The 15,179-nt window shown below is 46.0% G+C and overlaps 1 protein-coding gene across 1 annotated transcript; it reads right to left on the bottom strand.

Moving 5' to 3' along the window:
- Positions 1 to 14,019: 14,019 nt before the first annotated feature.
- Positions 14,020 to 14,886, bottom strand: LOC123752356 (piggyBac transposable element-derived protein 4-like). The gene has a single exon (XM_045734416.1). The coding sequence runs from the start codon at positions 14,884 to 14,886 to the stop codon at positions 14,020 to 14,022; it is 867 nt and encodes a 288-aa protein (XP_045590372.1).
- Between the last annotated feature and the right edge of the window lie 293 nt (positions 14,887 to 15,179).

A 15,179-nucleotide genomic window follows, 5' to 3' on the forward strand; every position in this document is an offset into this window, starting at 1 on the left:
CTCCCTCCCTCTCCCCCTCTCTCTCACTCTCCCCCTCTCCCTCCCTCTCCCCCTCTCTCTCCCTCTCCCCCTCTCTCTCCCTCTCTCTCCCTCTCCCCCTCTCTCTCCCTCCCCCCTCTCTCTCCCTCCCCCCTCTCTCTCTCCCTCCCCCTCTCTCTCCCCCTCCCCCTCTCTCTCCCCCTCCCCCCTCTCTCTCCCCCTCCCCCCTCTCTCTCCCCCTCCCCCTCTCTCTCTTCCCCTCCCCCTCTCTCTCTCTCCCCCCCTCTCTCTCTCCCCCTCTCCCTCTCTCTCCCTCACCCCCTCTCTCCCTCCCCTCTCTCTCTCCCTCCCCTCTCTCTCTCCCTCCCCTCTCTCGCTCCCACCCCTCTCTCTCTTCCTCCCCCTCTCTCTCTTCCTCCCCCCCTCTCTCTCCCTCCCCTCTCTCGCTCCCACCCCTCTCTCTCTTCCTCCCCCTCTCTCTCTTCCTCCCCCCCTCTCTCTCCCTCCCCCCCCTCTCTCTCTCTGTGTCTGTCTGTCTCTCTCTCTCTCTCTCTCTCTCTCTCTCTCTCTCTCTCTCTCTCTCTCTCTCTCTCTCTCTCTCTCTCTCTCTCTCTCTCTCTCTCTCACACACACACACACACTCATAGGGAAATCATGGAAGGGAGACGAACTCTGACTGCCAAACGCAGGAAATTCACAACTGGAACAAACACAGAGGATGGGATGGAACAGGAAGCCTGGATGAAGGAAGTACTCCAGCAAATGCAGAATGAATTCAGTGAAGGACTGAGGGTAATGAGGGAGACAGTAGCCAACCTGCAAGATGATTTAAGGGCAGCAAAGGAGGAGATAAGATACCTAAAGGAGACTCTTCCACAATACCAGGCACAAACCGTACCCCAGGGAGATGGGAATGCTACTGTGGAGGGGACCACCACAACCCAGATCTCATTTGCTGAAATGCTTAAAAAGAGCCCTGAAGCTAGGTCTGCGGTTAAGGAAGTTGCCATGGAAGTGGCTTCCTCTCAGGAAGCAGCTAGATGTACTAGCCGGCTGATAGAGAGAAATAGAGCAGTAGTAGTAGCAGGCATTGAAGAACAAACAGGGACCAGACCAAAGGAGCGGAGAGACAAGGACAAAAACATGATTAAAGAGATCCTTAAAGAGGTAAGGATGGAGGGAGCTGAGCGAAATGTTGAAAAGGTTTTCAGGCTTGGAAAGTACAACAAGGACAGAGACCGAATGATAAAGGTGGTTTTCATGAGCGAAATCGCGAAAGAGGAACTGCTAGCAAGGAAGTGTTGTCTAAAAGGTGTAGAGAAGTTCAAGAAAATATTCCTGCAGAGGGATATGACAAGGGAAGAGAGAATACGGACAGCAGACGCGAGGAGGGAGCGCAGGAAGAGAGAAGGAAATCAGAGTACCACAACCCAGAACCCTACAATCCCAGAGGGAAGTGGAGAACCCTCCTCAAACAGTGCAACAGCCACAGGGATTGGGGCACCACCCCCAAATTCTACCCAACAGACACCCAACCTGCCCCATCCCCTGTCAGCCCCCCACTAAGTACCCACCTAGGGCACCCTCCCCCCACCCACCCCCCACCCCCCACTCACCCCCCTTCTCCCCCTCACCCCTCTCCCCAGGACCTCCCTTCTCCCCCATCCCCCATGCCCTCCCTTCTCCCACATGCCTTCCCGTCTCTCCCACCCCCATGCCCTCCCTTCTCCCCCTCCCCCCTAAGCCCCCCACTCTCCCCCACCCCACCTAAGTCTTCCCCTCTCCCCCACTCCCCTAAACCCTCCCCTCTTCCTCACCCACCTCAGCCCTCCCTTTTCCCCCACGCCCCCCAAGCCCTCCACCCTTTTCTCTTCCCCCAAGCCCCCCCATCTCCCCTATCCCCCACAGCCTCTCCTCCCCCCATGCTTCCCCAACCCTCCCTCTCTTACCCACCCCCTGTACCCTCCCCCTCTTATCCACCCCCTGTACCCTCCCCCTCTTATCCACCCCCTGTACCCTCCCCCTCTTATCCACCCCCTGTACCCTCCCCCTCTCCCCCACCACCCCAAGCCCTCCCTCCTCCACCAATCCCCCCGTGCCAGGTCCCCCCAGCTCCCACTCACCCCAGATCCCAAAGGTCCCCCCCAGAAAAGAAGCAGAAGAGAGTCAGTTTCAGGGTGATGTACTCGAACATAGATGGGATCACAAGCAAGACAAGTGAACTAAGGGAAAGAGCACAAGAAGTTAACCCAGATGTAATCGGACTCACTGAAACAAAACTCTCTGGAATCATAACGAATGCCGTGTTTCCCCAGGAGTATACAGTAATAAGGAAAGAGAGGGAAGGTAGAGGAGGAGGCGGAGTGGCCCTACTCATGAGAAGGGAATGGAGTTTTAAGGAGATGGCTATCCCGGGCTGTGAGGAGTTCAGAGACTACATAGCAGGCACCATAACAATGGGAGGACCAAGAATAGTAGTAGCAGTAATATACAACCCTCCACCAAATGACAGGAGACCCAGTCAAGAGTATGAAAACAACAACAAGGCAGTTAACACTATAATTGAGAGGGCAGCCTCTGCTGCCTGTAGAAATAGATCCCACCTGCTCATCATGGGCGACTTCAATCACGGAAAGATTGACTGGGAGAACAAGGAACCGCATGGAGGCGAGGATACGTGGAGAGCCAAACTATTGGAGGTGGTGACAAGCAACTTTTTAACGCAGCATGTCGGAGAACCCACAAGGATGAGAGGCAATGACGAACCAGCGAGACTCGACCTAGTCTTCACTCTGAACGACTCCGACATAAGAGAAATCGGTTTTGAGGACCCAGTAGGAATGAGCGACCACAGTGTACTGGTGTTTGAGTACTTGATTGAAGAAGGGTTATTGAACTCGAGGAGGGATACCGAAACCAAAAAGTTAGCATACCGAAAGGGAAACTATGAGGGGATAAGAAAATTCCTAACAGATATAGCATGGGAAACAGAGCTCAGGGGAAAGACGGCCCAAGATATGATGGATTACATCACGCAGAAGTGCAAGGACGCAGCAAACAAGTTTGTCCCAGTCCAAAAGGAAAACAGAGAAATGAAGATGAGAAACCCATGGTTTAATCAAAGATGTAGGCTAGCTAAGCAGCAAAGTAAAAGGGCATGGAGAAACTATAGGAATAACAGGACACTGGAGAGCAGAGAAAGATACCAGAATGCCAGGAATGAATATGTCAGGATGAGAAGAGAGGCAGAAAGACAATACGAAAATGACATCGCAAGCAAGGCAAAGACTCAGCCTAAATTGTTGCATAGCCACATTAGGAGAAAAACAACAGTAAAGGAACAGGTTATGAGATTAAGGATAGGGGCGGAAGGATTCACTACAAATGACAAGGAAGTGTGTGAGGAATTGAATAAGAAATTCCAGGAGGTCTTCACCTTAGAACAAGGAGAAATTCCAGAGGTAAGTGAGGGAATAGCTAACCAGGAACCACTGGAAGAGTTTGAGATTACCAGTGGGGAAGTAAGGAAGTGTTTACTAGAGTTGGACGTGACGAAGGCTATAGGCCCAGATGGAATCTCCCCTTGGGTTCTAAAGGAAGGAGCAAGAGAACTGAGCCTACCACTCTCCATAGTGTATAACAAATCACTGGCAACAGGGGAACTGCCAGATACTTGGAAAGCAGCTAACGTAGTCCCGATATACAAGAAAGGGGATAGACAGGAGGCACTGAACTACAGGCCAGTGTCCCTAACCTGCATACCATGCAAGCTGATGGAGAAGATTGTGCGAAAAAAACTAGTGGAGCATCTGGAGCGAAGGAACTTTGTAACACAGCATCAACATGGGTTCAGGGATGGCAGGTCCTGCCTCACAGGGTTACTTGAATTCTACGACCAGGCAACAAAAATAAGGCAAGAAAGAGAAGGGTGGGCAGACTGCATATTTTTGGATTGTCAGAAAGCCTTTGATACAGTGCCACACAAGAGGCTAGTGCGAAAGTTGGAGATGCAGGCTGGAGTGAGAGGGAAGGTACTCCGGTGGATAGAGGAATACCTAAGCAACAGGAGACAACGAGTCTGTGTGAAGGGTGAGGTCTCAGATTGGCGAGACGTCACAAGTGGAGTCCCGCAGGGGTCAGTCCTTGGACCTATACTGTTTCTGGTATATGTAAATGATCTCCCAGAGGGTATAGATTCGTTCCTCTCAATGTTTGCCGACGATGCAAAAATTATGAGGAGGATTGAAACAGAGGATGATAGTAGGAGGCTACAAGATGACCTGGATAGACTGAGTGAATGGTCCAACAAATGGCTGTTGAAGTTCAACCCGAGTAAATGCAAAGTAATGAAACTAGGCAGTGGAAACAGGAGGCCAGGCACAGGATACAGAATAGGAGATGAAGTACTTAATGAAACAGACAGAGAGAAAGATCTAGGAGTTGATATCACACCAAACCTGTCTCCTGAAGCCCACATAAAGAGAATAACGTCTGCGGCATATGCGAGGCTGGCTAACATCAGAACGGCGTTCAGGAACCTGTGTAAGGAATCATTCAGAATCTTGTACACCACATATGTAAGACCAATCCTGGAGTATGCGGCCCCAGCATGGAGCCCGTACCTTGTCAAGCACAAGACGAAGCTGGAAAAAGTCCAAAGGTATGCTACTAGACTAGTCCCAGAACTAAGAGGCATGAGTTATGAGGAAAGGCTGCGGGAAATGCACCTCACGACACTGGAAGACAGAAGAGTAAGGGGGGACATGATCACAACCTACAAAATCCTCAGGGGAATCGACCGGGTAAACAAGGACGAACTTTTCAACACTGGTGGGACGCGAACAAGGGGACACAGGTGGAAGCTGAGTACCCAAATGAGCCACAGAGACGTTAGAAAGAACTTTTTCAGTGTCAGAGTAGTTAGCAAATGGAATGCATTAGGAAGTGATGTGGTGGAGGCTAACTCCATTCACAGTTTCAAATGTAGATATGATAGAGCCCAATAGGCTCAGGAATCTGTACACCAGTTGATTGACGGTTGAGAGGCGGGACCAAAGAGCCAGAGCTCAACCCCCGCAAGCACAATTAGGTAAGTACACACACACACACACATACACACCGTTGATAACATGAGGGAACTCAAAGTTGTGACCAAAGAACAAGAGGTCCGGGAAAGGAGAGTTTATTACAGGAAAACGGACTACAGACGGATAAGGAACTACCTGGAAGTGCAGTGGGAAGAGGAAATTAGAGGAAAAACAGTGCAAGGTATGATGAACCAAGTCATATGAAAATGCAAGGAGGCTGAAGAGAGATTTATTCCAACAGTAAAAGAATAAAACAGGAGGGAATATAATAACCCATGGTTTAATAGACAGTGTCACAAAGCAAAAATGAGAAGCAGGAGGGAGTGGAGGAAGTACAGAAGACAAAGGACAGAGGACAACAGTATTAGATGTAACTGAGCTAGGAACGATTGCATTAACATAAGATGAGTATCGGAAAGAAATTACGAGAATGTTATTGCAATCTAGGCGAAAAAACAACCTAAACTACTACATTGTCATATAAGAAGGAAGATGTCGGTAAATGTCCAAGTGATAAGACTCAGGAAAACAGAAGGGTCATATACAGAAAGTGACAAGGAAATCTGTGAGGTACTGAATGCAAATTTCCGTGGAGTGTTCACAACCGAGCCTAAGCAGCTCCCATTGTTAGAAGAGATTACCCTAGACGGAAGATTATCAGATATAGAGGTGACAGCAGAGGAGGTAATGAAACAGTTGACAACACTGGATGCAATTAAAGCAGTTGGACCAGATAAAGTATTACCGTGGATACTAAAAGAGGCAGCGCAGGCTCTCAGCGTGCCTCTGGCAATGATCTTTAATGAGCCACTTATGTCGCGAGAAGTTCCCAGTTGATGGAAGAAGGCAAATGACATTCCGATTTTCAGGAAAGGAGATAGGGAGGAGGCACCCACCTATAGACCCGTATCACTGACAAGCATCCACTGCAAAATACTTGACAGAATAATTAGGCTACGACTGGTTGCACACCTGGAGAGCATTGGGTTTGTAAAGAAACACCAACATGGGTTCTGGACAGGGAAATCAAGAGGCTAATCAAGAAAGAGGCTAGTGATCGGTGCTAGGACCAATCCTCTTTCTAATTTGCTTAAATGATATGTTTACAGGAGTGGAATCCTACATGTCATTGTTCGCAGATGACGCAAAATTAATGAGAAGAGTTGTGACAGATGAGGATTGTAGGATCCTCTAAGAGGACTGGACAGGTTGCAGAGATGGTCAGATAAATGGTTACTGGAGTTCAACACGAGTAAATGTAAAGTTATGGAAATGGGATCAGGTGATTGGCGACTACTGGGACAGTACACAATGAAGGGGAACTGCCTACCTGTAACGATTCGAGAAAGAGACCTGGGAGTTTGCCGCACCATCATGGAGTCGCCACCTGAAGAAACACATAAGGAAACTGGAAAAGGCTCAGAAGTTTGCGACGAAGTTTATCCCAGAGTTACAAGGGATGGGATATGAAGAGCGCCTGAAAAAACTGAACCTTACGACCCTAGAAAAAAGAAGGGAGAGAGGGGATATGATAGGAACATATAAAATACTCAGGGGAATTGAGAAAGTCGAGATAGATGAAGTTTTCACACGTAATAGTAACAGAACGAGGGGGGACATGGGTGGAAGCTGGAAACTCAGTTGAGTCACAGAGATGTTAGGAAGTATTCTTTTAGCGTGAGGGTAGTGGAAAAATGGAATGCACTTAAGGAACAGGTTGTGGAAGCAAACTCTATTCATAGTTTTAAAACTAGATATGATAGGAAAATGGGACAGGAGTTATTGCTGTAAACAACCGATGGCTAGAAAGGCGGGATCCGAGAATCAATGCTCGATCCTGCAAGCAGAAATAGATGAGTACAAACAGGTGAGTACACACAGTTACAGTGAATACACAAACACACATATACACAGTGAATACAACTAGGTGAAAACACACACAAACACACTCACTAAATTGTTACTAGAGTTGGATGTGACAAAGGCTTTAAGCCCAGATGGAATCTCCCCATGGATACTAAAGGAAGGAGCAAAAGCACTGTGATTGCCACTCTCCATAGTTTATAACAAATCACTGGCAAGGGGGGAACTGCCAGAAATTTGGAAAGCATCTAATGTAGTCCCGATATACACCTGAAGAAACACATAAGGAAACTGGAAAAGGCTCAGAAGTTTGCGACGAAGTTTATCCCAGAGTTACAAGGGATGGGATATGAAGAGCGCCTGAAAAAACTGAACCTTACGACCCTAGAAAAAAGAAGGGAGAGAGGGGATATGATAGGAACATATAAAATACTCAGGGGAATTGAGAAAGTCGAGATAGATGAAGTTTTCACACGTAATAGTAACAGAACGAGGGGGGACATGGGTGGAAGCTGGAAACTCAGTTGAGTCACAGAGATGTTAGGAAGTATTCTTTTAGCGTGAGGGTAGTGGAAAAATGGAATGCACTTAAGGAACAGGTTGTGGAAGCAAACTCTATTCATAGTTTTAAAACTAGATATGATAGGAAAATGGGACAGGAGTTATTGCTGTAAACAACCGATGGCTAGAAAGGCGGGATCCGAGAATCAATGCTCGATCCTGCAAGCAGAAATAGATGAGTACAAACAGGTGAGTACACACAGTTACAGTGAATACACAAACACACATATACACAGTGAATACAACTAGGTGAAAACACACACAAACACACTCACTAAATTGTTACTAGAGTTGGATGTGACAAAGGCTTTAAGCCCAGATGGAATCTCCCCATGGATACTAAAGGAAGGAGCAAAAGCACTGTGATTGCCACTCTCCATAGTTTATAACAAATCACTGGCAAGGGGGGAACTGCCAGAAATTTGGAAAGCATCTAATGTAGTCCCGATATACAAGAATGGGGATAGACAGGAGGCACTCAACTACTGGCCAGTGTCCCTAACCTGCACACCATGCAAGCTGATGGAAAAGATTGTGCGAAGAAAGCTAGTGGAACATCTGGAGCGAAAGAACTTTGTAACACAGCATCAACATGGGATCAGGGATGGCAAGTCCTGCCTCACAGGGTTAAATGAATTCTACGACCAGGCAATAAAAATCAGGTAAGAAAGAGAGGGGTGGGTAGACTGTATATTTTTGGATTGCCAGAAAGCGTTTGGCAAAAAACAACACAAGAGGCTAGTGAAAAAGCTGGAGATGCAGACTAAAGTGAAAGGGAAGGTACTCCATTGGATAAGGGAGTACCTAAGCAACAGAAGACAACGAGACACTGCGAGGGGTGAGGTTTCAGATTGGCGAGACGTCAAAAGTGGAGTCCCGCAGAGGTCAGTCCTTGGACCTATACTGTTTCTAATATATGTAAATGATCTCCCAGAGGATATAGACTCGTTTCTCTCAATGTTTGCTGATGATGCATAAATTATGAGAATGATTAAAACAGAGGATGATAGTTGGAGGCTACAAGATGACCTACACAGACTGAACGAATGGTCCATTTATTGGCTACTAAAGTTCAACCCCAATAAATGCAAGGTCATGAAATTAGGCGGTGGAAACAGGAAGCCAGACACAGGATACCGAATGGGAAATGAAGTACTTCATGAAACGGACAGAGAGATAGATCTAGGAGTTGATATCACACCAAACCTGTCTCCTGAAGCCTACATAAAAAGAATTACATCTACAGCATACGCGAGGCTGGCTAAAATCAGAACAGCCTTCAGGAACCTGTGTAAGGAATCATTCAGAACCTCGTACACAGCATATGTAAGACCAGTCCTTGAGTATGCGGCCCCAGCATGGAGCCCGTACCTTGTCAAACACAAGACGAAGCTGGAGAAAGGTCAGAGGTATGCAACTAGGCTAGTCCCAGAACTAAGAGGCATGAGTTACGAGGACAGGCTGCGGGAAATGCACCTCACGATACTGGAAGTCAGAGGAGTAAGGGGAGACATAAATACTACCTACAAAATTCTCAGGGAAATTGACAGGGTAGATAAGGATTAACTGTTTAACACGGGAGGTACGCGAACAAGGGGACACAGGTGGAAACCGAGTACCCAAATGAGCCACAGGGAAGTTAGAAAGAACTTTTTCAGTGTCAGTAGTTAACAGGTGGAATGCGTTAGACAGTGATGTTGTGGAGGCTGGCTCCATATAGTTTCAAATATAGATATGATAGAGCCCAGTAGGCTCAGGAATCTGTACACCAGTTGATTGACAGTTAAGAGGGGGGACCAACGAGCCAAAGTTCAACCCCCGCAAGCACAAATAGGTGAGTACACACACTGTGTGATATGATAGATATGATAGAGCCCAATAGGCTCAGGAACCTGTACACTTGTTGATTGACGGTTGAGAGGTGGAACCAAAGTGCTAGACCTCAACCCCAGAGAGCACAATTAGGTGAGTACAATTAGGTGAGTACACACACTCACACACACACACACACAAAATAGGAGGAGATCAGAGCCCTCAAAGAGAAGAGTGTCGATGCTGAGACTCAGATAACTACCCAGGGAGAATGTGGTAATAGTATTTTGGAAAAGAATGTCACAATAAAAGCAACATTTGCAGAAATGCTAAAAAAAATCTCTTAAGTAATGTCTGCAGTGATGGAGGTAGTCGTGCAAGCAGCCACCTCACAGGAAGCGGCACGCTCCACTAGCCAGCTGCTGGAAAGGAAAAGATCAGTGGTGGTAGCTGTGGGTATTAAAGAGCAGGAAGGCTCTAATAGGAAAGAGTGGAGTGATAAGGACAAAGCGGCAGTGAATGAAATACTGAATGCACTAGACATGGAAGGGGCTGAGCATAGTATTGAGAAGGTTTTCAGGCTAGACTGGTACAAAAAAGACCGAGACCGTGTGTTAGAGATAGTGTTTGCAAACGAGAACACAAAGGAGATGATTTTCACAAAGAAAAGCCACCTGCAACATGTGGGAGAATTCAAAAAAGTATTCCTCCAGAAGGACATGACGAAGGAGGAGAGAGCCATGGCGGCAGAAGCAAGGAAGAAGCGCAAGGCGAGAGGGGAAAACCAGGAAATCACCGCTCCCAACGCATCATCCCAGAGGCAAGGAGGGAACTCACAACCAGCAACCCAGTAACACCAGTGGGGAGGGCAACCCTACCACCCTCCTCTGCATACAAAGCCCCCCTACCCCAATCCCTCCCTTCCCCCACTCAAATACTTAGCCAAACTCCCTCCCCCGACACCCAATCACCACCCTACTACCCCTCCTCTCCTCCTGCATTCTCCCCCCCCCCCTTTCCTTCCTGTCCTCCCTCCCCTTTCACCCCATACCCTCCCTGTCCTTCCCCATTCACTTGACCCCCCACCCTTCATCCCAGTATCCTCTGCGACCCTGTTATCTACCTCACAAATCCTCACACCCATGGAACAGCTTCCCCCACCAGCAGAACACTCACCAAGGAGGCGATATGAGAAGGGACAGAAAAAAGTGACCCTCAAGGCAATGTACACTAACATAGATGGAATTACAAATAAAGCAAATGAACTTGGAGAATGGGTACTAGAAGAAAACCCAGACATAATAGCTCTCACAGAAACAAAGCTAACAAAAACCATAACAAATGCAGTGTTCCCACAGGAACACTGCATTTGAACTCTAGTCACTATTATGTTATGAAGAAAGAGAGAGAAGGAAGAGGTGGTGGTGGTGTAGTCCTGCTGGTAAGAAAAGGCTGGGATTTTGAGGAGATAGTTGTTCAGGGATTTGAAGGTTTCAGTGACTACATAACAGGTACAATAACAACTGGAGGGCAAAAAATTATAGTCGTAGTCATATATAATCCACCACCAAATGACAGAAGACCCAGACAGGAATATGATAGAAACAGCATGGGCCACCATTAACATTATAGAGAGAGCAGCTTCTGTTGCTAGCAGAAATGGATCTGGACTAATAATCATGAGGGACTTCAACCATGGGAAGATAGATTGGGAGACCAGAGACCTGCATGGAGGACCAGAAACATGGAGAGCTAAGCTGCTGGACGCGGCAACAAGAAACGTTCTAAGCCAGCACATCAAGGAACCAACAAGAATGAGAAGAGAAGATGAACCAGCAATGCTTGATTTGATATTTACCCTAAATGAGTGGGATATAAGGGAAGTCAAGATGGAAGCACCCTTGGGAATGAGTGAACACAGTGTATTGAACTTTGAGTACCTGGTAGAGCTAGGAAGTATCTTCCCCAAAAAAGAACTACGAAACAAAACGCTGGCATACCGAATGGGAAATTATGAGGAGATGAGACGTTTCCTAAGGGAAAAATACCTTGGGACACGGACCTCAGAGCTAAGTCTGTACAAGATATGATGGACTATGTCACCCAAAGTGTCAGGAGGCAGGAAACAGGTTCATCCCGGCCCAAAAGGAAAAATCCGAGAAGCAAATGAAGAATCCATGGTATAATAGGGCATGTATGGAAGCAAAAAAACTGAACAAAAGGGCGTGGAGGAACTTCCGGAATAACAGAACACCAGAAAGCAGAGAGAGATACCAGAGAACCAGGAATGAGTATATCAGGGTGAGAAGAGAAGCAGAGAAAAGTTATGAAAATGATATAGCAAACAAAGCCAAGACCGAACCAAAGCTACTCCACAGTCACATCAGAAGGAAAACAACAGTGAAAGAACAGGTAGTGAAACTTAGAACAGGCGAGGACAGGTATACAGAGAATGACAAAGAGGTGTGTAAAGAACTCAACAAGAGGTTCCAAGAGGTCTTCACAACAGAACAAGGTGAGGTCACTGTGCTAGGAAAAAGGGACGTAAACCAGGCGGCCTTGGAAGAGTCCGAAATTACGAGACAGGTGGTCAAGAGACACCTGCTGGATCTGGATGTAACACTTTCGCACTCCCTGGGAATAGACTGACCTTGACCCCTAAGTGAGCCGTTCGTGTCGGCCTACTGTGCGTCAGCACTAAAATGTTTATAATCTTTTCGGGGTGGTGAGCTTAATTTTTGCGGTATGTATTTAAATTTGGTATCATTGTGTTCGCGAGAGAATGCTCTAGAGGAATATATACATAAAGCAACCCGTTCTCGCAAATTCGTAAAGTCAATATTGACTTATTAACTACGTGCATAGGTGATATACTAAACATAATAGATACCCTTAAAAAGCTTCATAGAAAACACCGACCTTACCTAACCTTGTTAGTATCTTAAGATAAGCATCTTATTACTTTGTAATTACAATTATTACTTAACCTATACCTATAATAGGTTAAGTAACAATTGTAATTACGAAGCTATAAGACGCTTATCTTAAGATACTAACAAGGTTAGGTAAGGTCGGTGTTTTCTATGAAGCTTTTTAAGGGTATCTATTATGTTTAGTATGTCACCTATGCACTTATTTAATAAGTCAATATTAACTTTACGAATTTGCGAGAACGGGTTGCATAAAGTGTCACCAAAGACAACATGAGAACCACACCAAATAACAAACTGTGGCGTTCGTTAGCCGTGAGCATAAAACCGGGCATCAATGTTTACGATGTTTTTATGTTTGCGAACCCCATAATTGTTATTCGTGGTTTATTTTGGTATCATTGTGACCGCAATAAAATTCCCTACACGACATATAAATATACACAATAAATAATGGTGTCGCCCCACCCACAGGAATGTGGGAAGTTGGCTTAGGGTTACCTTCTCCAGCTCGCCCAGCTGCACATGCGCTCAACCACAACTGAAAAGTTTATACTCTCCTCATGTTTGTGACCCTCATTTTCGATGTACGTGTTTTATTTTGGTATCACTGTGTAGTTAATGAAATGTTCTATAAGAACATATGCATAACATTTCACTAAAGCTAACATTACGCGACCACCAACCAAAGAACTGCGTGCTTTGTTTCGCGCTCACGCTAAACTCCTCTAAACTCTCCCTATATGTTTCTACTTTGATTGTGTTTATCAAGTCAAAACTTGTTGCATATGGTTTTGTTTGGTATCACGGTGATCGCAATAAAATTGCCTACACAGACATATGGATTAAAGTGGGTTACACGGGCGCGCCTCACCCCCAAACACCCCCAAACACGTCGATGCCTCACCCGCCCAAACACCCATTTCCACACCCGCTACACCCAATACACCCGACAAACAAAAATATTGTTCCAGTGGAAGTTTTTGTGCTACATTGTTCATTTTGGTATCAAAATACTCGCAATAAGATGCACTATGTAGACATACCAATCTGAGCACTAAGAACCGGAATATATATAGAGGTACCCACAGCAAAGTATGAAGAAGTAATAACTTCACAATGTTGAATAAAAATTGTGTGTACTTACTCACGATGTGATGAAGGAAGGTCAACAAGTTGAGCATTTGGTTATCCACTCCACCTGCTTCAGGAAAATGTCCCTGAAGTTGCTTAACAGATGTTACGTTAGGTGGAGTGGAAGCTTGCAGAGGCGCTTTTTTTTTTTTTGCTGTCCAAAATACCCTCTTGCGGTGGTATTTTGTGTAGCATGGTGTGGCACATAGAGCAACTCCACATATCTTGCACTGATACATAGAGTCTTTTCTAATTCCCGACTTGATACAAACTCGGCACCGTTTCCGTTTAGCAATTTTCACTATTGCATGAGTCAACTTCTTGTTTAGCCTGTCCTCTGAATCAACAATGCGTGGGTTTTTCACAGGTGGAGGACTAGCTTCAGCTTGAGGTGCAGGCGTTTCAGTTTCAGGTTCTGTGTCTGATGAGGATGAGTCATGTGGTTGGCGTGCAGGACGACGAAATAAAGGACGCCTCACTCCAGATGGGCCAGGTGTTGCCAAATCATCAGAAGGATCTTGGTAATCATCAGCATGTGGGAGAGGGCTTTCAGTGGCAGGCCAATCATCCAGGTCCCACCTCAACAGGGACCATATTGCTACCTCATGAAACTGGAGTAGGGTCAATTTCTTGGCATCATTTGTGTACATCTTTTAAAACACATAGGCATTGTGTATAGCCATCTGAAGGAAATAAAATGTGATCTTCTTAGTCCACTTATGTGATTTCCTGGTGAACCTGTAATATTTGACCATTTGGTCGAAGTGATCAACTCCCTTCATGTTGGTGTTGTAGTCGCAAATGGCTGTTGGTTTGTTCACAGTTACAATCTGAAGTGAGATGTTCCGTCGCGTTTCTTCACTCTCTTCCTTCTCTGTACTTCCTGGGGTGTCAGCATTATGGCAGTTTGTGATCACTGACACCACTCTCTTGTCTTTCCATAGGATAACGAAAATGTTATCCTTGCGCCTGAAAATAGTCTGATCAACAGCGAATTTACCTTTTGCAAGTTGTTGCAGCTCTTTGGGGGCACCACGCTGCAATCTCAGTGTTCCACAAGTGTACACACCATTTTCCCTTAGCAATTCAGTGAGATGGACAGAGTTATAATAATTGTCCATATAAAGATGATAACCTTTGTTCAACAAGGGTCGCATAAGGCCCATCACTGTCTCAACTGTTATCTTGCCCACTCCAGAATAAACCTCGAAATCAATAATATAACCAGTCCCTGCCTCAGCAAGCATGTACAACTTTACCCCATACTTATCAGGCTTATTGGGGTTGTAAACCTTGAAGGATAAACGACCACGCCACGACATTGTACCTTCATCCAAACTGAGTGATTGATTGGGGACGTAGTATGAGCCAAATTTGTTGGTAAAATAAGTAATGATGGTGCTGAGTTTTATCATGCGGTTCTTGTTGTTGGGTGGAATTGCAAGCTGGTTATAACTATGAAAAAACTGGTCAATATGTTGGTATCGTTTTGCAGTTATGAAGATATTGAAGGTCTTCATATGCCACAACCACAACCCAAAAAGGGTCCGAAATTACGAGACAGGTGGTCAAGAGACACCTGCTGGATCTGGATGTAATTAGAAAGGCTGTTGGTCCAGACGGGATCTCGCAATGGGTACTGAGTGTGCCTAGGCACTTTGCTTGCCACTCTCCATAGTTTATAGTAGGTCACTGGATACGGGAGACCTACCAGAAATATGGAGGACGGCGAATGTGGTCCCAATATACAAAAAGGGCGACAGGCAAGAGGCACTGAACTACAGGCCAGTGTCCTTGACTTGTATACCATGCA

The sequence above is a fragment of the Procambarus clarkii genome, chromosome 4 (genome assembly GCF_040958095.1).
Source record: "Procambarus clarkii isolate CNS0578487 chromosome 4, FALCON_Pclarkii_2.0, whole genome shotgun sequence".
NCBI lineage: Eukaryota > Metazoa > Arthropoda > Malacostraca > Decapoda > Cambaridae > Procambarus > Procambarus clarkii.